Source organism: Globicephala melas, chromosome 2, assembly GCF_963455315.2.
Source record: "Globicephala melas chromosome 2, mGloMel1.2, whole genome shotgun sequence".
In the NCBI taxonomy this organism is placed as follows: Eukaryota; Metazoa; Chordata; class Mammalia; order Artiodactyla; family Delphinidae; genus Globicephala; species Globicephala melas.
In genome coordinates this window covers 174,517,005-174,543,148 of record NC_083315.2, presented here as the reverse complement: position 1 = coordinate 174,543,148, position 26,144 = coordinate 174,517,005, and the positions used below count along the sequence as shown (strand labels likewise).

The following is a 26,144-nucleotide window of genomic DNA, read 5'->3' as shown; positions in this document are numbered from 1 at the left end:
GTTGAGTGTCACTCTGCGCTGGGAGCCGAGGATGCAGGTATACCTGCAGCCAGGCTGCTTTCCAGAAATCCGGACCCCCGTGTCCAGACACCTGCTTGATGGCTCCAGCTGAATGTCCAAAAGGCAGACTTGTTCGAACCCGATCTCCTGTCTCTCCCCCCAGACCTGCCTCTGTCCCCGTGCCTTCCCTCCAAGGGCGGGTGAAGGCGGCTCCCCTTCAGCTGCTCAGGCCGCCAACCGGGGACGAAGCGCCCCCCCGCCCCCCCCGCTGAGCCTCCCTCACTTTGCCCCTAACTGCCCTCCCTGCCGGGCCTCCTCTCCCTCTTGGTCAGCTGTTGGCACCCGCCGCGGGCGCCCCTGCGGCAGAGCCGAGGCGCACGCTGTCTGCCAGGGCCCCGGAGTGAGGGTTCAGGCTGTGCCGGCCATAACGTCTGGCGCGACTGCCCACTCTTCTGGCCGGTGGCGCCGCGGACCATACGTAAACGAATGGTGGAGGGGCTTCCCTGGTGGCGCAGTGGTTGAGAGTCCGCCTGCCGATGCAGGGGACACAGGTTCGTGCCCTGGTCTGGGAAGATCCCACATGCCGCGGAGCGGCTGGGCCCGTGAGCCATGGCTGCTGAGCCTGCGCGTCCGGAGCCTGTGCTCCGCAACGGAAGAGGCCACAGCAGTGAGAGGCCCACGGACCGCAAAAAAAAAAAAACGAATGGTGGGGATGGGTTTCAATAAAACTGTGGACCCTGAAACTGGAGTCTCATAATCACGTGCCGTGAAATTTTCTCCAACTATTAGAAGATGTGAAATCCATTCTTAGCGCACTGGCCACACAGAAGCTGGCTGCAGGCCGCTTTGGCCGACCTCAGGGAATCCGAGCGGGAAGCGTCACCGTGGCCTTGGCCCTTGGAGCTGCACGTGCGTCAGCGCGGCCTCCCCCGCTGTCTGCCCTGGCCCCGGCCCAGGGAGCGGCCACCGCACATCTAGGGGGCTGGGACGCGGTACGTGTTGTCCAGTCACCACACCGTCACACCTCACGGTCAAGAAATTGTATGAGGCAAAAGTAGTACAAAAGAGCCCTTTTGCTTTTCCTAATTCCCACAAAGTGGAAAGCATTGTATGTTCATCTGACCTTTGCTTTATTTCTAGAAACAGCCCCTAAAGCAAGAGGAGGACCATCCCAGGAGACACAGACCAGCCTACGTGATGGCACTGCCCAAGCTCAAGCTATCGGGAGTGACCAAGCAGCCCTTGTACTACAGCCCAGCGCTGCAGTCAGTGGTTGCCCCCGGAGCGACCCGGAAGGTCCCGGTGCTGAGACCCCCGAAGTGTGTTGGCCCGAACCAGAAGGTGGGCGTCCCACCGGTTCCCCTGGCGCCGCGCTCGCGCCCATCCCGGCCTCTGCTGAGTGTCTGTCACTTTCTTTAACAGACAGACACACAGAAGGACATCCAGCCTAACCTGAAACAGTACCGCCGGCCCACAGTAGAGCGGAGAGGTGGAGGCTACTGAGTGGCGCTGCGGCTCCCCTGCTCGGGGCGGCTCCCACCCGGCCGGGCCCCAGCGAGCGTCCCGGGAGAGCTGCCCCCAGACCAGCACCAGCACCTCGGCTTGGAGCCTGCCGGCCCGAGGCTGCTTGCGTCCTAAAGGCAGCCGTACTGTAGGTTCCAGTCTCAGACCTTTGTAAAATGACCTCATTCTAGGCTTTCGGTTCCTTTCCGTAACATAAGAATTTGGGGCAGGGAATATTTTGTAATTTTTTATATGAATCAAAACAGAAATTATACTTCGTTATGGATTATTTAGGCCCGGTTTCACTGAGGCTCTGCACACGGTGCCTTCCTTAGTGCATCCGTCACCAGCAGTGTCCTAGCACGTTTGGCTTCCAGATTACACCATTGGAGACCCCTGATTTTTATTAAACAATAAGCTGTCATTACAGTGTTGCATCTTAATATATCTTGAGTTAAACATGTGTCCTGATTAGCCATTCCTTTATTGTGACTTTCGTGGGCGTATCAGGGGCATTGACTTTGTTGGGACACTTCGGTACAGCTTCACTGTTCACCTGACCGTCCACTGAGGAACGACACGGGCTGGCGCTCGGCCCTCGGAGCCCCCGGGTGCGGGCCGCGGGCAGGTCGCCGGTCCAGCTCCCAAGGCCCAGCTTCCTCCGTGAGTAGAGGCCGCTGCTTCCCGATGGCCTGCGGGCGCGCCCAGCTTCGTTTCTGGGGTGCCAGCAATAAGCGGGCACAAGAAGAAACCTGTTTCCCGTGGGGGAGGGAGGGGAGGTGGCAGAGCATTGGTGGCGCCGGAAGGGGCAGGGCAAGGGGCCAGGAGGGACAGGGCGAGGGGCTGGGGGAGGTGGACCCGGGCGGGGGGGGGAGGGCAGGCCGTGGCCAGCATTTCCCGGTGCCCGGGAGAGGGGGAGCCATGGGCGCGGGCGCGGGCGGGCAGAGCCGGTTCACGTGGGGAGACCTGGGGGGCTTCGGGGACGTCCCGGGTGGAAGTGGCGTCGGGGCGGGGCGGGCAGAGGGCTGGGAGCGCCGCGTCCCGGGGGCGCTGCGGGCTCGGCGAACTCGGGAGAGGCCACGGACAGGCCCGCGCTCTGAGCGCGGCTCCAAGTGAGGGCAGGTGCAAGGACAATTTAGGGAAATCGTCCCCCCCTTTAAGTATATAAACGCGAAGGGCCTCTCTAAAGTTCTTCGGAGCTGTACCTTTTTGTGAAGGAACCCTCCTCCCTGCGGCGTGGTGCCCTGGGCCCCGTGGGCCTCCGCCTCGGTTTCAGGGGGTGGGTCCGGTTTCCCCAGGGGCCCCTGCGTCCACTAGGTCTCTGTGCCCCGTGGGCCTGGCGACGGGCGGGCGCTGGCCAGGCTCTGGGGGCACAGGAGGCCGCCGGGCCCTGCTGCCAGAGCGCTGGTGGGTCTCCGTGCACCCCAAACCTGACCGGTTGCGAGGCCGGGCGGCTGGGCCATCTCAGCCTCCCCGGGGCCACTGGAGGGCCCGTCTCCACAGACCCGAGCAAGGGAGCTCCCTCATCACCACCTCGACCGACGCCCTCGTCCACGTTTGAGACGCGGTTGGGGCCGACGTTGGGGGCAGAGGCCGCAGGCGGACACCCCAGTCCAAGGAGCCCGGCCCTGCCGGCTGTTGATGTAAACCTGCTCCCGAGAAGACAGAGCAGGGGCGACGCTGCCGAGGGATGAGGGCGCTCCAGGCGAGCAGTAAGAGCCGACGAAGCGTACCGGGTGCGCCAAGCCGACCCTCCGTGGCTTCCGAGAGGAGGGGTGGGGGCCGGCCTGGGGACCCTCTGCCCTGGGCCTGCGGCCGCGGGGCGCATGCTGGCGGGGCGGGCGGGGGCGGGTAGGAGGCCGGCCGATTTTGGAAGCCATCTTGGAGCACTTGGCCAGGGACCAGCCGAAAAAAGAAAAAGATGCGTTCCCAGCACGGATGCATCTCGCAAACTGCACCGCAGAGTCGCACGGAGGGCGGTGGGCGGAGCTAATAGGGCCGGAGCGACGTCAGCCTCGGGGCGCCGAGAGCTGGGCCGCGCCCTGGGTCCTCGGACTTTTCACACTGCTGTTGTCCTGGGGCCGCCAGGTACCCACCCGTCACTTCCTACAAACAAGCAGGAAGTTCACAGGCAAAGGAGTCGACCCAGAAGAACCGCAAGGCTCAGGATTCTGGACTCGAGTTCCAAGGCGGCCTTTTCTGATCTCCAGAAATACGCGTGGCTTCCTCGTAGGCCTTCAGTGTGATGGACAGCACTTAGTGACCAGTGCTTTGACTAGGATGACAAATACCAAACTATCTAAAACGTGCTGATGTTCTCATAGGAAGGGCATTCTGAATGTGTCCAACATATAAATCCTGCTTCTTTCACTTACAGCGAGAGGGTGTCCTGGTGTGTGGTGGTTTCCACCTTTCGCGAAGGCTCCCCTGCCCTGTGACGGAGGCTCCCCGTGGTGCAGCCCTCCTGGCCCGGCGGCTGGTGAAGAACTGGCTCCCTGACCCTCCTCTCCTCTGAGAAGGAAGCCAAGACCCAGGCTGATGAGAATTTTTCTGCAACGGTAACATTATCCTGTTGCCACGTTCACAGAAATGATGGCAATGGAGCGTGGACACATCTCTTCTAGCCTAAAATCACTTAGACGCGCCCCCAGTTCATTGGGATCACTTAGAGAAATGTGTTTTAGGCACTTCGTGGTTTAGAGTCTGACCACATAAAAAGGCCTTCAAAGGGTTCAACTGTGTATGATTTTTTTCAACTGAGAAAAGTTCCTGTACTTGGCAGCTACACTGTCATGATTCTAGTCCCCTGTAGTGCCTACAGGTAGGCGTGGGCATGACCAAGATGCTCACCAGCTGGCTTCAGCCAGATAAAAATCCCATGTAATTGTCATCAGCCTTTTTTTCTCTGCATCCTTAACAAAGCACTTTCACACTCACCGTACAGAGTCGTGTGTGATCTTCCAACAACAGAAGGTGGACTCATGGACTTGAAGCTGTAAGGAGAAAACTGTTCCCTGAGACCGCAGTCCGCATGCATGGGCAGCTGCCCACAAAGGCTGAAGATGGGGAGACAGCAAGAAGGGGCCAGAAAACCGCAGGGCTCTCCGGACGAGCCACGGTCTGGAAGAGCCTGCCTCACATCAGGGCTGCAAGGGACACGGTGTAAACATTTAATTCAACAAAAACAATACAGTAAAAGTTGAGCCAATTTAACAGAAGATAAACAAATGGTATATTCAAGCAAGTTTTAATATTAATTTTTTTGTGAATTAGAAATATCACTCTTAGAAGATGAAAAGTACTACTGAAGCAACCATTTCCCCAACTGCAGAATGACATTATTTATACATATAATACAGAGCCGATTGCATTGGAACAAGAGTGTTAATGTTAACAGATTAAAAAGGGCATCTTCACGCCACACCTTGGAGGCCCACTACACCCATACTCAAAGTTATTATTATTTTTATTTTTTTTGCGGTACACGGGCCTCTCACTGCTGTGGCCTCTCCCGTTGTGGAGCACAGGCTCCGGACGCGCAGGCTCAGCGGCCATGGCTCACGGGCCCAGCCGCTCCGCGGCATGTGGGATCCTCCCGGACCGGGGCACGAACCCGAGTCCCCTGCATCGGCAGGCGGACTCTCAACCACTGAGCCACCAGGGAAGCCCTCAAAGTTATTTTTTAACAGCATTAAACTATTTCAAGTGCAAACAATTTTTAAAAACCTATGCGCTCAGCATCCGTCTTCCTGAATTACATATTTAAGCCAGAAAGTAACAACTTTCTTGATGAGTGCATTCCAGGTTGTCTTCTGACACCTAAGGTGTTAAAAAGAAAATCAGCAAAAATAGAGTGAAGTACTATTTTTAACAGTTGGATTTAAGGGGATTTCTTGTCCAAGAAACATTTTATTTCACACTATGTATATATGTATATATTACATAAATATATATAACATTTTTATTACATTGAGTTTTAGAGTAAAAAGCAAGAAAATCTCATTTCTTATTTTTTACTGCAGCCCCAAGAGAACGATTTAAAAATGGAAACAGTTTCTTTGGGTGAGCGGCGCCGAGCCCCGCTTTCCTCTTCCGCGCTGCTCTCCACGCGGGCGATGCCTGCCTGCGGCGGGGCCTGACGCCCACGCGGCTCACGTGCGGCCCTGGGCTCCGTCGTCGCTCCCTCAAGACCCGGTCCGGGGTGAGAACCTCCGAGCGGGAGCGGGCTCGCTACACTATAGTCCCACCTGGAGAACTGGCCTGGTTTGGGGCTGACATTAAACCCTGCAAACAAAGCAGTTTACATTAATCCAGCAAAACACGGGGCCGCGAAGAAGTCACTCATCCTTTCCAGCAGTTTCACAGGAGCACAATTAGCTTTCTGTCGGTTTGGAAGCCAGGGTTTTAACAGCCCCTCCGTGTCCATCTACTTAATTCCTAACTCATCGGAATCCTGAGCCTGCCCCGCCCCCACACCTCGGGTGGCACGCTTTGGGCAGGGCTGGCCTGGGGGAGAGAGTGGTCTCTCAGGGCCAGGGTTCCTTGCAGCATCACTGCCCAAAGGCCAGGGGCACCTCCCAGGGGGGCTGTTCACTGCCCTCCCCAAGGGCTGCAGCTCCGGGCCATAGAGGGGTCCCCCCGGCTCCGAGGCCAGCTCGCCCAGTGAGGCCAGACAGCTGCATGCCCAGTCCCCCAAGGGCCGGGGTGGCCGCCAAGGACAGAGTCTAGCGGCATTTTTGAAGAGGCGTTTTCTTTGCTCTCTCTGATGGGTGGTGTGATGGTGGTGCCCCTCTGGCATTAGCGCCAGCCCACCGGGCCCAGCAGGTAGAGAAAGCAGGATCCAGTCACGTGGGTGGGGCGGCTCAGGACAAAGGCTGCCGCTCGGCTGCGGTGGATCTGGGGACTCTCTGCACCAGTAAGGAAGGGGTGGTGTCTGTCCCTTTGGGCTGGCTCCTACGGAGAGGCAGGAGGCTGTCACGGATCTCTTGCAGTACAGGCGTGAGCTTAGGTAACCCTGAAAGGGTTTCTACCTCTTGTACAGCAAAGAGCACTTACATCTCCCTGCATTTGCTGGGATGCACATAGTTCCAGCACAGTCTGGCATTCATTTATTAAGAATAATTTTAAGGTTACAGTATTGCAACACTGAAGCTACAAATTTTCAGTTCTGTGAACACAAGCATCCTTAAGCTGTCCCCCAAAATGCTGCACACAGGACACGCCTTTAAGCAAACATGAATGCGTTTTCACACCTGGCCTTGGGCTGGCACAGATGAAGGGTGACGATCTGAAACTGACCCTCAGCTTCGCACACGCCTTGTTAGAGGGAAGCCGGGAAGCACGCGGTCCCGCTCCAAGTCACTTTATCTCGTTTCTCACCTTAAACCCGAAATCCGTTCATCTAGGCAAGATCAGGAAGCAGGGGCGAATGGAACTTAGCAACTCGCCCCCGCTCAGAATCTACAGGAGTGCTTTTCCTTGACCTTGGAGTTACTGCCGGAAAGGCACACAGCCCTGTCTGATCTCCACGGCGACAGGCAGCTTCTCACTCAAACCCCTCAAGACAGCGTGGATGGAGCCTGACAGAAGAGGTAAAGCTCTGGCCGGCCCAACGGGAGGGAGGAGCTCTTTTGGACACTGTGCCCATCCCAGCCCAGTCCACAGAGCGGAGGACGGCTGGTTTACCGCCTCGGTGATGAAGGGAACCTTCAGCCAAGTGATGAGAAACGCTCCCCCCGAGTCTGAACTGAGCTGCAGTGAGGCCGCCAGGCCCAAATCCCTGTCCATCGCGGACAGTCTGGAGGGAAGAAGCCTGTAACATCACAGATGACCTCATCCGGTCTAAGGTGTCTGAAGCAAGGGGACTCTGACCTTCGCGGGTCAGCCACAGGCAAGGAGAGGGCGGCCCGGGACTAAGCTCCCCGGGGTGAGCAGAGCAAGGCCTCAGGATCTGCTCGGTGCCCGGCACGCAGGCCAGGAGCCTGTCGGATGGCGAGGCCTGACCCCTGTCCTCTTCCCAGAGATGGAATTGTTCTGCAGGACAGACACACCGTGGAGGCATCGGGGGAAACACCACTATTCAAAAGAAAATGTGAAGAGTAACCTTATTTCTGGAAGCCTGTGCTTTAGTTTCGAAGTTGCTGGGTGATGATAAGAAAGATGGAAGACACACTTGCAGGCCTCCATCGAAGACTCCAGAACACTCTTAGGGGGAAGCCTGGCTGGACACGTTAACCTAAGGGCACAGTTTGGGGCAGGTTTTTCAGCGAGGAGGACCCGCCGCCGTCTGCCCCGCTGTGGCTGCCCGTGAGGGCGGCCTGCCCTCTGACCGCATCCTCCCTGATGACTTCCTCAGGGAGGATCAAGCGCCTGGCCTCAGCGACCCTGCTGGCTTCCAGCTGTCCAGGCAGCATGGTAGCTGCTGGTCTCTCCACCTGACGCCGGACAGCTGGCAAACGAGGGCTTTACATATATCACTCAAGCAAAAGATTTCTCCAGCCAAGAACCTGCTTAATGTCCCGTTACCCCTCCAGGAAGGAAGCCTATCACAGAAATAGTGGCAGCTCTTGGATCTAATATTTAATAGGTTGTTCTGTTCTCACCAGAGTTGCCATTTTATTCCTGCTAGAGATTTCATGTGAAAATTGATAAAATACCCCAGCTCTTAGTTTGGGTTTGATTATAATTTATAATACTAAGCTAACAGAATTAAACCTTGTTTCATAAGAATGTATATATAGAAAAAGTAATATTTCGGCTAAAACACAATTTACAACAAAGGAACATGTCTTTGTTCGTGGGTGCTGCCGAGATCAGAGACCCTGACAGCAAGAAAAGACCGTGAGGGTCTCAGAGGCCCTCGTCAGAGAACGGCCTCGTCCTGAAGTCCCGCTGGGCCCACGGGAGGCCTCCCCATCCGACTCCGGCTACCATGGACTCATCTGGAAACGTGTGAGACCGCAGACCCTCGAGAGAGTGGTCGTGGGATGGGCATCCGGCGCTGTTCAAAGCCTGGTCAGTCGACTCCCAGAATCACCCTCTTCACCCCAGACGAAAGTGACGTGCACACTGGCCCCGGGACAGGTCTTGCTGCAGACTGGCAGCCTCTCGAGACCGGCAGAGAAGTGCTACAGGAGGAGCTCAGCGCTGCTGCGGCCCTCGGCCAGGTCAGCCTCACCTGGAGGGGTGGCCCTGCACCTGCCACAGAGCACTTAACCCTGGAGGCTCCGGTTCCAGGCAACCTGCCAGGAGCTCCCCCGAATTATCTCACTTCACTGGGAGACTAAGAGGTAAATATTTGCGAAGTGAGGCCCTTTTAGAGACGGTACACAAACGATGAGAACCGTCACCCGGCTAACTTCCTCAGGGCCGCTTCTAGCTATGGATACATTCTCCTTATTTCATCCACAAGAATCCCGCCACTCACACTGCCCAGGCCGCTGCATAAAAGAACCATAGAAGAGCTGGACAGAGGACCTCCCATTTCATTCCAAGGCGCGTGACGCCTGGACTCAGTGAGCCAAGTTTAGGAAGTGGGTGCGGGCTGGGAGGGGCCCACTCCACCGGCGTGTCCTCTGAGCCATTCTCTGAGCATCTGGACCCCTCCCTGCCCCAGACCCACTGTTCACGGCGGCCTGGGACCTTGGCTCCACTAGGCAGCTGCCCCTTGGCCGGCCCTGACCTGCCCGGTGACTGGCCACACTGGCGGTGACACATTTCCCCAAAGAGGCCACTCAACCTGGGAAAAGTCGCCCAGGGAAAACGATCGTGGTGTTTTCAGACACCTGCGAAAAGGCTTTCTTAGGGCACAACCAGTCAAGGGCTCCTGCGAGAACCGTGCTGGGGAAGAGAGCCTCGCCCACGGCCTACAGGCCCTCCCGCCGGGTGACCCGCTGAGGCTCTGACATCCTCTCTGCAGGCTGGGACCTCCAGTGTCTTCTAGCTTGAGTCCCGTCATGGGGCATCCACGTGAAGGCTGGTTTAGAGGTTACCGACACCAGAGGGGGTGGGGCTGAGCACCCCTAGATGTTCTGTCCCTTTCAAGAGATCTGCTGGTCCAGAACCGACTGTTTCAAAAGGCAGCCACACGTGGGAGAATGGACTTATGTTTTCAAGGTGTACAAACTAGTTATCTTTAAAAGATCAAAATGCTGTGCCTGTGTGCGTCTTTTTAGACTTCCTGTCAACCTACTAGCGTTCAGGGCTTAAAATCCCCTCGAGCGCTAAGGAGCAAACGTGCAGCTCCTGTGGTAGTAAAGTCCAAGCAGGTCCCTCTGAGGGCGGAGCATCGGACCGTCTCTTCTGCGCTGGCAGCTTCGAGTCAAAGGCAAGAGCCCAACACCCTGCAGCACGGGCGGCTCAGGAGGACCAGGAAGATTCTGGAGTCCACCGAGAAGGACAGGCGGCCAGGAGGGGCTTCCAGAGGCTTTGCCAGCCCCGAGCTCCAGGCCCAGGCGTCTCACGAAACGGCAGGGACGCAGCGGCTGAGTGGGAGCCCCAGGGCCTGATGAGGCCTCTGTCCCGGGCAGCTCACTGCTGCCCCCACGAGCCCCGGGCTGAGCGTGCGGGCCGAGGCCTGGAACTCTTGCCATGAAGGTTCTTTCGGGGCCGGAGGCGCCGGCGCTGCCGAGAGCGAGGGGCGGTCCAGAGCAGGCCAGTGCACATCGCTCCTGCTTCCCGCCCCGGGAGGACCGGCTCCCACTGCCCTGCTCACGGGGCTCGTCCTGCACCGGAGCCTCGGGGCCCGGGCGCGAGGCAGGACCACCTCCACGGCGATGACAACGCCTCCGGCTAACGGAAAATGACAAACCCTCCTCAGGAGAAGAGCTGCTACAGCGTCGCCTGCCCGCCGCCTGGGAACTCAGCGCGCGCTCCACACAGAACCGGCACCAGCTCGGCCACAAAGCCAACCCACGGTCCTTCCCCACGTGGGACTTGGCTCAGAGGAAGGTCACAGAAAACAGGGAATACCTCCCGTGCTCAGAACAAACATCTCACTTAGAAAGCTTCTAATTCGGAAAAACTCAGCATCAGTAATAAGAGGTAGCAATTCCTGGGGCTCTTCGTTCTATAAACATTAACAAGGCCCTTGATTTTACAGCATTTAGAAGCTTTTCTTTTTCGGTTCACTGAGATTTTTTTGAAGCTCTGATGTGAAAGTGACTACTGAAAATTTATCTACATTTACGGTTCATTCACGCGTTTATTTAACGTCATTATACAGAGGACAGCCCCAAAGTTCTTCAGAATATCAAGTATGTAGTAAGTCTCTAGCTGTGACAGTGACAAGGGAACAGCTAAAAACCAAGGCGGTGAAACAGAAACACGATTTTCTTAAAATTATAAAGTAACAATACTGGTATTAAAGCTTCATTAATTATTGCAACAGTTAAGAACTTAATTTACCAACATTTCATGTTAGGAAGGCTCTTTATGAAATTTATTCAAGTTTTCAAGAAATTAGATGAGAATGTAAAAAAGGAAATACATATGAGTTTTGATTTTCATTAAGGGTAAATATTCATACAATTTTATACAGTGTCACCTAACAGTAACCTTTAATAAACTTAGGTATACAGAAATCAAAAATGCAGAGAAGTTTTCTTTTACATATTTAACTCGAGCAACAGCGATGTGACCATGACACAAAGTCCACGTAACAGCTGCAGCAATGAATAGAAAGTACCCGTGGAAGAGCGTCCCTCTCCCGGAGGCGCTTCTACACACAGCTTTGAACTTGGCTCTGAGTTTCAAAGGGAACAGCTGGATACAAGTGCCTTGCAAGAGGAGCCCTGGACTCCACCCTCCCAGACCGCCCCTCTCACTGGCCAGCACTGGGGTGGTGGGGCTGAGCCCCCTGACTACCTGAACAGGTGACAGTCCCAAGCAGCCCAGCGCGACAGGTGTGCTCTGGACAAGGAGGGAGCCTCTGCCCATTGTTCCCTGCCGTGGTGCCCGAGGGGGACATCTCCTCCGGGTCACTTATCAGGCCTACACGTGAATGCAGAGGAAGGAAGCCCCAGGAGTGGACACGCCCGGCACAGCGGGATGACCCGCACAGGAGGCCAACCGCTGCCCCTCGTTCCCCTACGCGCAGGGGCCGCGGCCAGTCACCCTGGGCCAAGCCCTCCCGCAGAGAACGGGACGCGGCGCGCCGTGTGTTTTTCCCGGGAAACCACGGTCGACCTCTGCTTCTAGTTCCTCCTCGGACAGACAGGTCCACGAACGTGGCCTTTGGGTTTTCAAAGGATTCCTTCCGCGGTGCTCCCCGGCCCTTTGGCTCTCCCCTCACACTTTGAGCTTCCTCAACCAGGAAATCAAAGCTCTCCCTCCCAAGCAGGAGGTAACGAGAACCTTGTACACGGGTGCGGACATCGATAAAGCTGCTTCACCAACTTCAGCACAAGTTCAATACTTGACAATTTCTTAAAAATTCAGGATGTACCACAGGAAGTGGAGGAATCGGGGAGAAGCGGCTGCCGGGCCACCTGCCAGCCTGCACTTGCACGTGGCTGTGGAGCCCAGCGGTGGAACAGAATACTGGGGGCACGCGTGTTACACGCCTGTAAAAACTGAGAAAGCTTCAGGGCCTTTTGTCCCTCATCGTTTCTGGATGTCTGAGGCAATAATCACTGTCAGAGCTTATCCCTGTATTTCCACTCCTCTCTTTTTCTTCCATTAAGGCATTTATCCTTAGTCCCAAGTCAACGGCTCACAGGAGAACCCTTCAAAAATGTGAGAAGGTCCAGTCAGCGCAAAAAACAAAATTAAGATTCTTTACCACTATTTAAATCAATTTAGAACCCAAAGCTACTGGTTATTTTTAAAGAGTCTGCCTACTCCCTTTTCCACATTTGCCTTTAAAAGAAGGCCAAAAATAAAAATAAAAATAAACTAAGAGGCCAGGTTTTCCAAAGGCTTCCCACCCCAGCTCTCCCAGCGGAGGAGAAACAGAGAAGGGCTGGGGCTGGGGCAGCCAGTGGATTCAGAAGCCTGCATCGCCCAGGTCACAACACAAACCCAGCTCTGGAATTGCCAGAAGCTTTAAGGGGCGAGCCAGGGCAGGGCAGGCAGAGAAGACCCCACAGCCTGGCTAATGCCCTCCGAGGGGTCCTGTCGCCGCAGGCGGGCAGAGCCACCTCTTGTTGGCGGGGGGAGCAGCTCGGCTCACGTGCTACCCTGAGCACTTTATTTCTCTGCTTTTCATCGATGCGTCTCAGTGCATGGTGGAAAAATCGTGCTGAGCGAGTAGGAATAACCTCTTGTGGCCACAAGCTGTTTTATTCCAGAGGTTAGGTTAGAAAAGATACTCTTGCTCAGGATAACGTTTAAGCTGAAAAACTGAAAAGTTTCAATGAGGAAGCTCAAAATGTGGGGAGAAAACTACAAAAAAACACTCCCCAGATTTCCCTTAGTGGCCACGGTGCCTTATATACCTGCGACTGGCACCCTGGAACCCCTCGAAGCAACCCCCCCTCCTGACCCCGGTCTGCAGGAGCCCTGGCGCCCCGAAACAAACCCGAGGGTGGAGGGGAGGGGCCCGCCCGCCCCCTCCCTCCCGTGCCCTCTCTCCTCAAGCTGCCGGCGACTTTAGTCCTGGTCTTGGAGAGGACCTTGCGCTCTGCCCTCCTGACTGCAGCAGAACGGTGCTGCTGGCTGTCACAGAAGGGCGGAGGCATCAGAGAGGCAGAGTGGGCGGAAGCAGCGTCGCCCTGCCGTGTCCGAGCAGCCCCTCCCCGGCACCTGACACTCAGCCAGGGCCCCAGCCAGACATCAAGGATACACTCACCAGCAGCAGCTGGAAGACTGAGACTGTGACCAAGCCCCAAACCCCAAACTGTGCAGGGACCACGGAGGTTTAATGTGGGGGCGGCGTGGAGGAGATGGAGCCCGGCTTCTACGAGCGCGTTGCGGGGCTTGTTTTTTAAGGGGACAGTAACACCCTCCTCTTGCCTCTCCCACCCCCGCTCCCACCCACAGACCGCGCCCTGGGTAAGCTGCCCCAGCGGACGCTGAAGGACAGAAAGAACCAGAAAGGGCCCCCGTCGCACAAGCATCAGCTACACGGGCCCCACCCGTGGCTTTCCTGCCCGCACTGAAGGAGCACAGCGCTCGGAATTGGAAGGTTGTGCGCGACACACTCCCCCGTAAAGGCTACTTACCTGGGATTCAGCCACTTGGGCCAATTACAAAGTCCTGAATTTTGAAACTGCATACTCAATGCCTCAGAAGCATTTGAAACTGAATTTCTAAAACTATGCAGGTACACAAAATTGCACATGGAGTGCTGGTTCCTGCTCTCCACCTGACAGCCCAATTTCCTAGCCTGCAAAGCTGCAAGAGTCCACAAGCACGGCTGTCTTTGCTACCTCAGATCAGTTAACATTTAGGAACAAAGGACCATATCTTAAAGGCAGACAGGACACTAACATCCCCATGGACCGCGATGCATGAACTGTCACAGGTCACACCCCCGCTGTCACAGGTCGCAGAAACCACCACACTAATGAGCACGGGGGACACAGAGTGAACGGCTCGGCCCGGACGCGTGTGGAGCGGGGAGCCGGCCTGGCCTTCCCAGGAGGGCGGCTTTAAGAGCACGGAGCTGCCCCATCAACCAGAGCCTCGCACCCGACACACTGGAGCCTCCCGGTCGGCACTTTGCTGAATCGCGTTCACTACTCAAACCAGTATAAATTATCAGTATCTCTATATTTAATTACAAAGGCGTGCACAACAGAAAAACAAACTTAAGTGACCAAAGTGAGCTAACAAATGAGATCATTATCATCTTGACACGAAACATATGGGTCAAAGAGCCCTCTCATCCACTGTGAAAACTAGAATTTGAAAAGCAACTCGTCTGACAGTTGATAAGGATCTGAAGGAATTAGAGTCGCAGCTGTCTGGGCAGAGGGAGAGCCAGCCCTGCCCCCAGCAGCCACAGGCCCCCAGGGGCAGGCGCTGGGGTAGGGGATGGCGTCCCTGAGACAGAGGCCAAGGGCATCCCGAGAATGATCCGGAAGATCCGGGAAGATCCGGGACCACGACTGCCCTCCAAGGAGAAGGAGCAACCTGCACCTGCCCTTCCCCTCTGGTGGGAACACAAAACCCAAACGAGGGAAAAATTTCAAGTTCTCTGAAACCTTGGGGGCCTATCAGTCTTCACAAACAAGGCTGAGGAGTCTGCCTAGGGCCTAAGGTCATGTGCCTTTTTGACCAAAAAACAAAAACCCACACCAAAAAATAAAAAATAAAAAAAAGGAAAAGAAAAGAAAAGCTCCTTCCCCTTGTTGGAAAAAACGTAAGCAAATCACATCCACCATAAAAGATCTTGGCTTGTGTGGCAAGAGGCACTTCTGACAACACTGCTGGCGCCCTCAGCCCGCAGTTCGCGGTAACTGTCCAGGCTCTGAGAAACGTGGGTATTTTATTTAGTGCACAGAGTCTCAATCAAAGTGCTACAAACTGCTTCTTTGAAAAAAGATGTTTATTAAACAATTTTAATTGTCATAAAATGACTAAAATGGGTTTTAAAAATTAAGGCTCTTCTCTTTCTGTGGATTGCCAGAACGATGTAAAAATAATATCAATCAACCCTGCTGAACACTTTGTTCCTAAAGTTAAATTTCATAGATTCCTAAACATTTGATGATTAAGATAAAAAGTTGGACTATAAATGACAATTAATGGCCGTTCGTATTGAATACACACTCTGATCAGGTGTACAATATTCTAATTGAGTAGTTAAGCAAAAATATTCCAGTTAAAGCAGAAATTTTAATTTTAGCATTTTAAAGTCATTGTTTCCCCACACTGTCATGATTTTCCTAAAATCGAAATAGTCTAATACAGGAGCGCTAACCTTGGGACTCTATATACTCCCAGGAGGGTGACTGACTTGGCTGGCCATTAGTTTGATTATAGTTTTTAAACGTTCTAAGGTGAATTATCAAATGATTCAGAATTACATGGCATGCAGTATCCAAAATTATGGCTCTGATGCATTTAGATTTACATTAAGAATAAGAAGTGTCATTCACATTCATTGTACACCCCGCCCCTCCCGCAAGAAAAAAATCACTACCTATTCAAGTTCTAGATCTGGTGCAGCATTAAGGATTAAAACTTACCACTTTACCAGGCCTTCCCCATGTGCAAATAAATCCCTCCTGACAAGCAGTGACTATACAGTCTTCAAGAAAAATTAATACAGTCAGTCTTTCATGTGCTATCTTTTTACAGATGAGCGGCTCTAACAAGGGAACATCTTCCATCCGAGGACACAGGGGCGTCCCCAAAGTTTTAGCTGGGTCCGTTTTGGTTTTAGTAACTAGGTTCAGTTTGTCGCTGCTCTTGCTAGAGATGTGTCCCATGCTATGGTTTCGTTTGTGATCTTTCTCATGGTGCCTGTCCTTCCGGTCGTGTAGTGAGAGCGTCGCGAATTTGCTGACCCCGGAAGCGATGGCCCCGTCCGCGATGCTGCCCTTGCTGCCGGTGCTGGAGACGGCGGAATGCGGGAGGCTGTTGGACCGCGGCAGGGGAGGGGGCGCCGAGTTGCCGGGGGTCGTGACGCTGTTGCCAGTGCTTCCGGCAGGAGGACTCGTGGCGTTCATGACGTTCGTGTGCGTCCTTGCTCTGGAGAGGGGCTGGTGGGGGAAAAGGATGTCTTCCGTGAGGTCCCATAAGCAGAGCTGCGTGTCCTGGCCCACGGAGCCGAACCGATACGTGACACTGACGGGGCGGCTCTCGGTCGAGTTCCGCTTGGACAGCCGGGACTGGGTACTGTTTGCTCGGTCTCTCCCAAAGTGAAGAAGGTCCTGGAAGTCCTCGTCGCTGCCACTTAACTCCATAGGGTCGCTCTCTTCCACACTAGTGGTGTAGGGGTCAAACGCCACCACGCTGACCCAGGATTTGTGCCCGTGGCCCCGCGCGATCACGCGGCAGTCTCCAAAGGACCAGACGGTCACAAGGTCGTCCTCTCCGCCCGTCACGACGTACTTGCCGTCCGGGCTCCAGCACGCGCACAGCAAGCCTCCGAAGTAGCTTTTCATGGTGCCGTGCAGCTCCACTGAGTCAAAGTTGAACACCCGCAGGAAGCCGTCCTGGCTCACGCACGCCAAGAACTTGCCATCTGGGGAGAAAGCAAACTCGTTGAGGGCCCCCTCGCCCACCGTCCACTTGAGGAGAGGGTTCCTCGTGGATTTGCTCTTGCAAGTGTGCACGGCAAAGCTCTCTCCCTGCTTCAGAAGCTGGTAGTGGGGGGCTGTGGTGCCACATGCGTGCTCCACATTATACAAGTACATGTTCCCACTTGAATGGGCTACTAGGAAAAGGCTTTCCGAACCAGGAACCCATTTGACACAGGTTACTCGTGACTTGTCTATTAGTCTCTGTGAAGACAAAGGAGAACAAGTTATCACAATGGAGAAGTTTTAAAGGTCTACTTTTCCAGCAAGAAAACTTGTCTGCTTCTCGGTGAGAAGGGACGCGTCCATCCAGGCACTCCACGTCCTATCCCGCGGTCAGGCCAGCGAAGGCATTTTGGCCCCTTGTGGAATTACCGTCTAGAACTGCACCTGGGTGTCAGGCCACTGGGTTTCACCGAGTCAGTCATTCAGCAAACACTGTTGAGAGCCTAGTATGTGCCCGACAGATACTATACCAGGTGCCGGGACACACCGGGGAGAGGGACAGCCCCAGGCACTTCGCACGTCTCACGCCAGGAGCGGCTGGGCCTGTGACTCCTGCACCTGCACAGGGTCCTCACTACGATGTCCCCGGGAAAGTCTCGCAGTCCCCACGGCCGGGAGCCCTGGGCCCCCAGGGGCTCTCTGCACTGCATCAGCCCCGCGTGCCCCGTGCTGACTACCCCTGCCTCTTCCGGCTGCTGGGGCGGGGGTGGGGGTGGTTAGTCCACGTGCAGCCAGCAGCACCCAGGACAGCAACGCACACCTCCCTGGGCTCTGCCTCGGCCCTGATGCACCGCAACTTCCTCACTCACAGTCGCTGTCATGTGTGTATCTTTAGGAGCCATTCTTCCATCTTCTTTGGAACAAGGTGGTGTTTAAAAAAATAAACAGATGATTAACACTCAGGAGTATGTGCCTAATCACTGCCACTCTACTCCACGTTTATTTTTGATCCACTGACCAACTGTCTCTTTAACAGGCACAGGTCGGGAGTCTTGCCTTTAAAAGAACAAAAGGCAAAAGGAGAAACCCCTCAAAAGGGACGACCACCCCCCGAGTACGCTTCCCTGCTTGCAGACCTTTCGTGGGGCTCACTGGCACAGCGGCTTCCATGAGGCTGCCTGGTCCCCAAATCACAGCACCAGAAACCATCTGGGAGTTCCCAAGACCCCTGAGTTCTCAGCAAGTCCTGCTGCCAGACGCTCTCCACTGCCAGCCTGGCAACCGGGTGCCTCGGGAGCCCGGCGGGCTTCGGTGAGCTACACGCTCCCACTTCCCTCACGTGCTTGGGGTTCCCCGACTCGAGCCTCAGAGGGCCACGGGCCACGGGGACGGGAAGCCCACCGGGACACAGGGCCTCCTGCCTTGTCGGCCTTGCACTGTGTGTCTGCTGTGTGTGCTGCATCTTTACAGAAAGTCACAGAAAATGAAAACACTTGGTTTCTTCAAAAAGACTAATGAACCATGCAAACTGCTGCAGAAAATTAGGCCCTGGAAGGAAGGTGGCCAACAATGGTCCCAGCCAGGGAAGAGTGGAGAGGCCTGACCCTGCCTGGCATGAGGGCCCGGGGCTAGCAGGCCCGGCAAGGGTTACTGAGCAGCAGGGGTCACTGCTGTCGCTCTGCAGTGTCACAGCCGCACTGTCACCCCCTGCCTCTTTCCTCTCCTGCCCGGTGACCTTCCTGTATACGGCCGCTGACCTATGCTAACGCCAACAACCTGGAAGCCCAGTGCTGCTCTGTCAGGGTTTCCACGAGACCGTCACCATTTCTTCCACAGAGGTCAGAGGCACCTTACGAGGCCAGGTCAGGGCTTTGGTCTTGGGGGAGCCTACCCCCACCCAGCAGACCTTGCTGTACCCACCGGGCTCAGGCTGCCCCCGCACTCCTGATCCCTTAACCAGGACTGGTCTGCTGGCTCAGTGTCCAAGCGTGGTGCCGGTTCACCCCCATTGGTGGCCTCACTGGGCGGCTACAGAAGCGACCTCAGGCTGAGAAGCCAGGCTGCTGGCCGTGCCCTGGCACGGTGTGTGGCTTTCAACCCCTGCACCTCACATTTCACCACAACCAAATCTAATCTCAATTTTCCCAACAGCTCTCCACCGTTACTCTATCATGTGTGGAAAATTTTAAGGATGGACATAAAAACTTCTAGCACTATGGTTAGGAGAAAAATTTTATTTTTGGCTTAAAAAGGCAAAACAAAAATAATTCCATTAGAACTCAAAACTGGAATACTGTCAAGTAAAAACGGTATTTCCCTGCAACTGTGAGGAATGGAGATAAATAATCATAGCACCATTATTAAAATACATGTTACTGGGGTGACGAGACACATTTAAAGACTTTACTCCACGTTAAAAAGGTGCATTGAGCCTGCTGTAAGTAGACACGTGGATGTAACTTACGGACAAAAACCTGAGCCCACCTTCTGTGGCCCTGCTGGGGCACCCACGTAGACACGCCACACCTCAGCACTTGGGAAGCAGGCACAGCAGCTTAAGCAACTGCAAACCAAAACCATTAACGGACCACATACCAACTCTAACGTGGGAAGGCTTTCTCAGTTGTTCTACACCATCAGTTTTCCCTACCAGATTGTGTGCTCAAGTGCAGGGAAAACGTCTGCTTCATCGTGGGGTACGTGGCAGGCATATCAGGGCAGCCGTGCTAGCTTCCAACCTGAGGATCTACTCTGTGGCCAAGCACTGACCAGTGGCTCTGCACACACGCTGTTTCATCCTCAAAGTAACCCCGCAACGTAAGCTTTTATTTTTTTAATAGGTAATACAGTCATAATTCATATATATTAATAAAAGTATCCAGTAGAAAGCCTCACTCACACCCCTTTCCTCCATCCCAGATCCCTTGCCCCCAGAATTACTGTCATTAGCTTCTTGTTTATCTCTGCAAGTGTCTTCCTGTGTGGACAAGACAAACACAGATACAAGTTTATCCACACTCCTTTTTTTCACTGTCTGCGCCTCTGTTTTCTCATGCAGTCACACACGTGCGTCTCTCTGTACTGGTACGAAGACAGCTTCCTCATTCTTTTCTACAGCTGCAGAGTACTCAATTACATGGATATACTGTGGTTTATTTGAGAAGTCCCCCACTGAAGGACATTTGTATAGCAAAGAATAACCTGCACATATGGCAATTTTCACATGTATAAATATACTTGCAGGATAAATTCCCACTGGAATAGCTGGTTCAGGAGGTACATACATTTATAATTTTTTACAGATATCGCCAAATTACCTCCCATACAGGATGTAACAATTTATATTCCCACCAGCAGTGTAAGTATGAGTGCTCATTTCCCCATAGGAAGGTAGGTGCTATTGCCGTGCTACCCACCAAGAAACAGGATCAGAGAGGTCCGCAAACTCGCCTGTGGTCCCTCCCGCTCACCACTCACTCATGTTTCGTTCATTCCTCCTTCCATCCTTTACTGAATGTACACTACACGCCAGGCACTGACAGCACCAACAGACAGACATCCCTTCCTGAGTGGAACTGATGTTCAAGTGGGATGAAAAGGTAGTGAAATTGACAGGATCTGACGGTAAGGAGTGCTGTACTGTGAGCAAAACCCAACCAGGGAAAGAAAACAAAGGGCAGGAGGATTAGAGTGATTCCAGTCTCAAGGAGGAAGGCCTAGAAAGGCCTCTATCTCTGGGATGAGGGCGCGCTGAGCAAAGAGGTAAAGGGGCAGCAGAAGAAGCGGGCTGGGAGGAAGCAGGTCAGAGCATCCTCACAGAGGGGACAATGGTGGGGGCGCTGATGGGGGAGCAAACCAAGCGCTCTTCATCCTAGAGACACGGAAGGCGCTGGTGCAAGGGGGATGGAGCGGGTAAGATGACACCCGGCACAGGCCCATCAGCCCCAAAGTGGGGCTGGCGCCTTCTGTGCCACTGACAAACGTCAATAAACCAGGGCGCCCCCCCTGCAGACCCCGGGCAGTGGGAGGCACAACTTCAGGGCTAGCTCGGAGTCACTGAAGTAAACTGCCCTGGGCTATCACTTGGTTTGGGTTTAGCAAAAAAGTTAGAGAACAGAAATTAAAAAACAAATACCTAGAACATCTTATTCAATAAATATAAAGAATGCAACCCACTTTCTGCACCATAAGGGTATATTTTTGTTCCAGAAAATGTCTAATAAGAAAAGTAAGGCATCTTGGTCAGTTCTCAGAGCTAACTAACAGGATTTCCCCGCCGGGCTTGACTTCTCCAGTGTCAGTGGGGCCGTGATCTGGATGATGCGTTTGAGTATGTTGAAAAAACACCCTTGGCAAAAGCCCAGGTCCCCTGAGGAGCTCCCGAGTACAGGTGGGGCCGGGCCTGTGCTGGGGGCGGGCGGCCAGATCAAGGCTCAGCACAGTGCAGTTGGGTCTGCGGATGTGCACGGTAACCGTTTTGGCTGGAGCACCTGAGCAGGGGCAGGAAATTAGGTCTGGAATCGCGAGCTGGGACTCAAGGACATGCAGTACCAGGCTAAGGGGTCTGCGCTGTGACCTTGAATCCCTGTGCTGACCAATCCCACAGCCCCAAGCACTTGAAAGTGACTGGTCCAAAGTGAGACATGCTGTGAGTGTAAATTACACACTAGATCCTGAAGACTTGAAAAATTATGGAAAGTATCTCATTCATAATTTTATATTGATTATATGTTGAAATAATGTTTGGATGTATTAGATAAAGTAATACATTTTTTTTTTGGCTGCGTTGGGTCCTCGTTGCTGCGCGTGGGCTCTGTCTAGTTGCGGCGAGCGGGGGCTACTCTTTGTTGCGGTGCGCGGGCTTCTCATTGTGGTGGCTTCTCTTGCTGCGGAGCATCGGCTCTAGGCACGCGGGCTTCAGCAGTTACAGCGCATAGGCTCAGTAGTTGCGGCGCATGGGCTTCAGGAGTTGTGGCATGAGGGCTCAGGAGTTGTGGCGCTCGGGCTTAGTTACTCTGCGGCATGTGGGATCTTCCTGGACGAGGGATTGAACCCATGTCCCCTGCACTGGCAGGCGGATTCTTAACCACTGCGCCACCAGGGAAGTCCCAAGATAAAGTATCTTAACTTCACCTATTTTTAAATTGATGTAATGTGGCTATTAGACATTTTAAATTGAATTTGTGGCTCACAATATATTTCTGCTGGCTGTACTGCTGCAGACAGTAGGGGCACTGAAGATTTCTGAAAAGGGAAGCACCAGAATGAAGTGAAGTCTCCCGTCAGCAGGTACAGAATGGTGCGGGTGAAGAGAGACCGGTTAGGAAGCTATGACAATTGTCCGTGGACAAAAAGGTCTTAAACTTGACCAGCGGTGGTGTGGCAGGATGGACTGTTTAACAGTGGGCTAGGCTGGATGTATTAGGAGGTGGGGTGGGGGTGAAGGAGGCGTGTGAACAGACTCCTAGGTTTTGAGCCTGAGTGACTGGGAAGGGGGGTGACAGAACAGAGAGGAGGGGTGACCATGCTGGGGAGAAGTTCAAGTGTCCTCATCGAGCAGGCAGCTGATGAGAATGACTGTGGAAGATGAGGAAATGGGCTGTGAACTTATAAGAGCCAGATCTGTGACATCCTGAGCTCTCCAAGGCAGAAGGTGTACAAGGAAGAGGAGGAGAGTGTGCAACTTTGGGAAAAGACTACTTATAGGGAGCAGGACAAAAGTCAGGAAAGCAGAAGGAAAGCCGAGAAAACCAGCCAGAAGTCCCATGAGGAGAGGAAGGAACTGACACTGAGTGAATGTCGGACAGGCCAGGGGCTCTGCTCCCTGCATCACGATTCCCTCCATCCCGTCACAGGGTCTCTGGGGGCGGCTCTGTGCTACAGGCCAGGAGGGGAGGCAGTGAGGGAGCTGGGCGGGGGTCCAGGAGAAGAAAGCCCCTTGCTCCGAGGCTGAGGTGAGGCCGCCCTGGCAGGAAGGGCAAGGAGAGGAGAGCGGGGCAGGTCTCAGGGAAAGACAGGCGCTCAGGTCATCTGGCAGGACCACTGAGCTTTCCATTAAGGAGGGAAATTCCACAACGCTCAAAGGCCTACTTTTAAAATCACTTCCATAAAAACCAAAACCAAAATCTGGGTATTACTATGCCAGGTCTGTACGTCAAGCCACCTACCCAGGAAGCGGGCTCCCACACCCACTTCTCTCCCTGGTAATCACCCACGGCTCCCACATTCCCCCTTCTGAATGCAGAAGACACTGCCTCATTTCTAACATCAATCCAGTCAAAGTCCAACAAACACCAAAACTACCGTCCTTAATGGCATTCACAAACAAGACTTCCTAACTATACTAAACTAGTTTAGAGGAAGCAAGAATAAAAACAAATCCGTAACCACATTAAAGCACCACTGCTAAAATGAAGCTTTCCAAAGCACATACTTTTTAATTTTCTTTTTTTCACTGCTATCAACATGATAAGCAGGAAAAAATTCTTGGGGGGTTGCTGGGTATGCATTTTACAATGCAGATATTAATTTATAACAGAAGTACTAAAAACAAACAATTCCAAAACCACAGCAGCTGCTGGAAAAGCCGTAATGTAGCCACAAAGTAATGTAGCCACAAGCAAAAACGGTGACTAAGGGCTTTGATTCTGTAAAGGCATTTAAAGACAGCTGCTTCTTCCCTCAGGAAGTATTAGGAAAAGGTATTTCAAAGCCCTGTGAAAGAGGATCAGATGTCATTTTTATCAATGTCAAAACTTTAAGGAGTAGATCATTAAGTGCTCATTTCCTTCCTTTGATTAAAAAAAGCAACAACAAAAACAAAACTAACAAGATGCCCAGAGCCACTCTCTCGTTAGAGGACTAGACAGAATATTGCGAAGCTGGGCCTCCTCTCCTCCCCACTCCTGGGGGCGCTGCGTGCAGAGGGAGCCTGCAGCCTGGGATGAGAGAGCAGACACAGCCTCAGGCAGCAGCAGGGACAGGCGTCCACGAGGAGCCTACAGCCTACCCAGTGCGCTGCCCTGGCCTCACAACCTGCGAGAGAGGAGAAAGTCAAGAACAGGGGGGCTCATTACACGCCAGGGATGAAGAAGCCGAAATGACAAGTTCTTCTTAGATTTTACATCCACCCAATAACCAAACATACTTAAAAATCCTTTGAAGTTACTGTTCTCTGGATACAACCCAGATATAATCAGAATTTTTACAAAGGCAAACAAGGCTGAGTTCATTCCCACACAGAAACTGCCCCTTTATGACTTTCTCCCCAGTACATCGTAACCGTTAGTGATGAAAAGTGGACCCCTCACCCCTTCCGGGCGCTGCCCAGGGTCCCTCTCCCTCCCTGGTGACCCTTACCATGAAGGTAGGCTCCACGGTCTGGGAGCTCATCAGATGTGCCGTTAGATACCATCAAGGGCATAAAACATACAGAACACTACACACAGAGACCTCAAGTCTACTCTAAGGCTTGAGAGAAAGCAGTGTCTCAGGGGATCTAGGCTATCATTCCCCAAGGGACGCTAGCAAGGACCAGCCTTCCTCCGGGGCTGAACTGGTGCAGCAGCCAGGGTCTCAGTATGACTGGGACGGCCCAGGGAGCAGGGCTTGCCTCTGCTATCTGACATGAACTGGATGGACTGAGGGCCAGACCAGGAGGTGAAGGTTGCCAGCAGCTCTAATGGAAGGTGTGAATCTGACAGTTCTGCCTCATTAAAAACATAAAAAATTACAAAGACAATAAAGTTAACAGTGAGCAATGGGATTTCTAGGTGATGTTTTCCCATCTTCTTTGTACTTCTCTATGTCCCAATTTTTTCTATAAACAAGTATTTTAAGTTTTTTAATCAATGGGGGGAAAAAATCACCTTTTAAGATACACTCTATTCCCAGATAGAAATTTTCACCTATCTTTGGTCTAGTGTGGATTTCTGGAACTTATAATTTCTTTTCCATCCACCTACCCACCTATCCATCCATCCAAACATTTACTATACTTTCATGCACCAGACACCTCCAGAAAGGAGCAAAGGTCAGAGTAATCAATAGTGGAGTGTGTGCACGCACACGTGCATGTGTGTAATGGGAGGCTGAGGAGCTCTCTGGTGAGTAAGACAGACAGACGCCAAACAGTCACGATAAACAGTCCCCATCGTCTGCCTTACTCATGTTGCTTCTCTGTCTGGGTTGCCCTGCTCTTACCTTCTTGTCCTGGAAAATCATTTGTGCTTCTCCTTCAAAACTGCTGGTATCTCACCTCCCAAGAAGCCTTTCCTCCAACCTCTAGTGAAAGAAACCCTCTGAGTTTCCCCTCCACCTGGAACTTTTCTCCCCAGGGCTTGCTCTCCAGGCCCTCTGCTAACATCTCATCCTCACCACACCTCCAGGCGGGGACCGCTCTTATCCACTTTCTGGCTGAGGAGAAGAGATGAAGTAAAGACCCACATCCTGCAGGCAGTAAGTGGCCGAAGGGTGTCTGAGCTCTAGGCATTCGGGTTCAAGGGTCTATGTTCTTAGCCACTGGGCTGTGAGTCTGTAAATTTCATGGTAATACACTGACGGTTGTAAGTGCTCCTTTGCGGGCCATGAGCAGATGACCAGAATCTTGGAGTATAAACAGGGCTCAGCCCCAGACACGTCTAGGACTTAGCAAAGACTCGTCTTTGCTCTACTGTGCCTTCTCCACAGGCCTGCCGTCTAATCTCAGGGACATGATTACTATTTATATGCTGACAGCCCCCAACATTCACCTCCAGTTTTGTGCTCCTATCCAGGTATGCAACCACCTACTGGCCTCTCGAGCTTAACAAGCACAGAACGGACTCTGTTCCCAGCACCTGCTCCTTCCCCGCCTTCCCCAGTGCAGTAAGTGGGCCACAATCTCAAGATCTGTTCCCTCGTCTCTCCAGTTCCGTCTCCAAGAAGCAGCCAGGGTTATTTTCAAAAACATCGATCTGACCACCTCTTGCTCCCGTCTGTGAGCTCCCACAGCTCGAAGAAGCAAACCCGGGTCAGGTCCTGAGTGGCAGGGCCTCCAGACTCATGCCCTCTCACTTCACAACGCCCTCCCAGGTCCACCGTCCTCTCTCAGGTCTCTTGGCCCCAAGCTCTTCCCTCCAGGGGCCTTCACCGGCTCTCCCTCTGCAGGGGCGCTCTACCTCCAGCTCCTTACCTGGGGGCCTCCTCAGGCGAGGCTCAGCTCAAAGCACTTCACTTCCTCCAAGAGACGGACGCTCCCCACGTCCCCGTAAAGCAGGCCTCCACGTCTGTCTCTCCTTCAGGCCCTCTATCTCCTCTGACATCACAACAAGTCACCACCATCTGCCGTAATTGTGTGTATGTGTGTGTGTGGTGCTGTTCACACTTCTCTCCCCTCTCTCTGGAGGGGAGACACAGGGCAGCTGTTATCTGCCGCTGCAGACCCAGTGCCGGGCACGTGGTAGGCTATCAAGGTCCGTCAAATGGATGAGGAAATGGCCACAACCCTAGTTCAAGTCCTCAGCTCTC

The 26,144-nt window shown here is 53.6% G+C and overlaps 2 protein-coding genes across 16 annotated transcripts in view; one reads left to right on the top strand and one right to left on the bottom strand.

Annotated features, from left to right (window-relative positions):
• The window catches only part of MOK (MOK protein kinase), a 47,311-nt gene extending 45,371 nt beyond the window's left edge, over positions 1–1,940 (top strand). For both annotated transcript variants that reach the window (XM_060295306.1, XM_060295305.1), the window contains 2 exons: positions 1,141–1,341; positions 1,423–1,940. In XM_060295306.1, the coding sequence (XP_060151289.1) occupies positions 1,141–1,341; positions 1,423–1,503 (282 nt within the window). In that variant the 3' untranslated portion in view covers positions 1,504–1,940. The remainder of the gene's footprint in view (positions 1–1,140; positions 1,342–1,422) is intronic.
• Positions 1,941–4,740: 2,800 nt separating this feature from the next.
• WDR20 (WD repeat domain 20) overlaps positions 4,741–26,144 on the bottom strand; it is a 64,562-nt gene continuing 43,158 nt past the window's right edge. For 6 of the 14 annotated variants that reach the window (XM_030883333.2, XM_030883328.2, XM_030883330.2 and 3 more), the window contains 2 exons: positions 15,636–16,895; positions 4,741–5,787 (listed from right to left, as the gene is read on the bottom strand). In XM_030883333.2, the coding sequence (XP_030739193.1) occupies positions 5,734–5,787; positions 15,636–16,808 (1,227 nt within the window). In that variant the 5' untranslated portion in view covers positions 16,809–16,895 and the 3' untranslated portion in view covers positions 4,741–5,733. The other 8 variants (XM_060295302.1, XR_009563202.1, XM_030883335.2 and 5 more) reach the window with 8 other exon arrangements.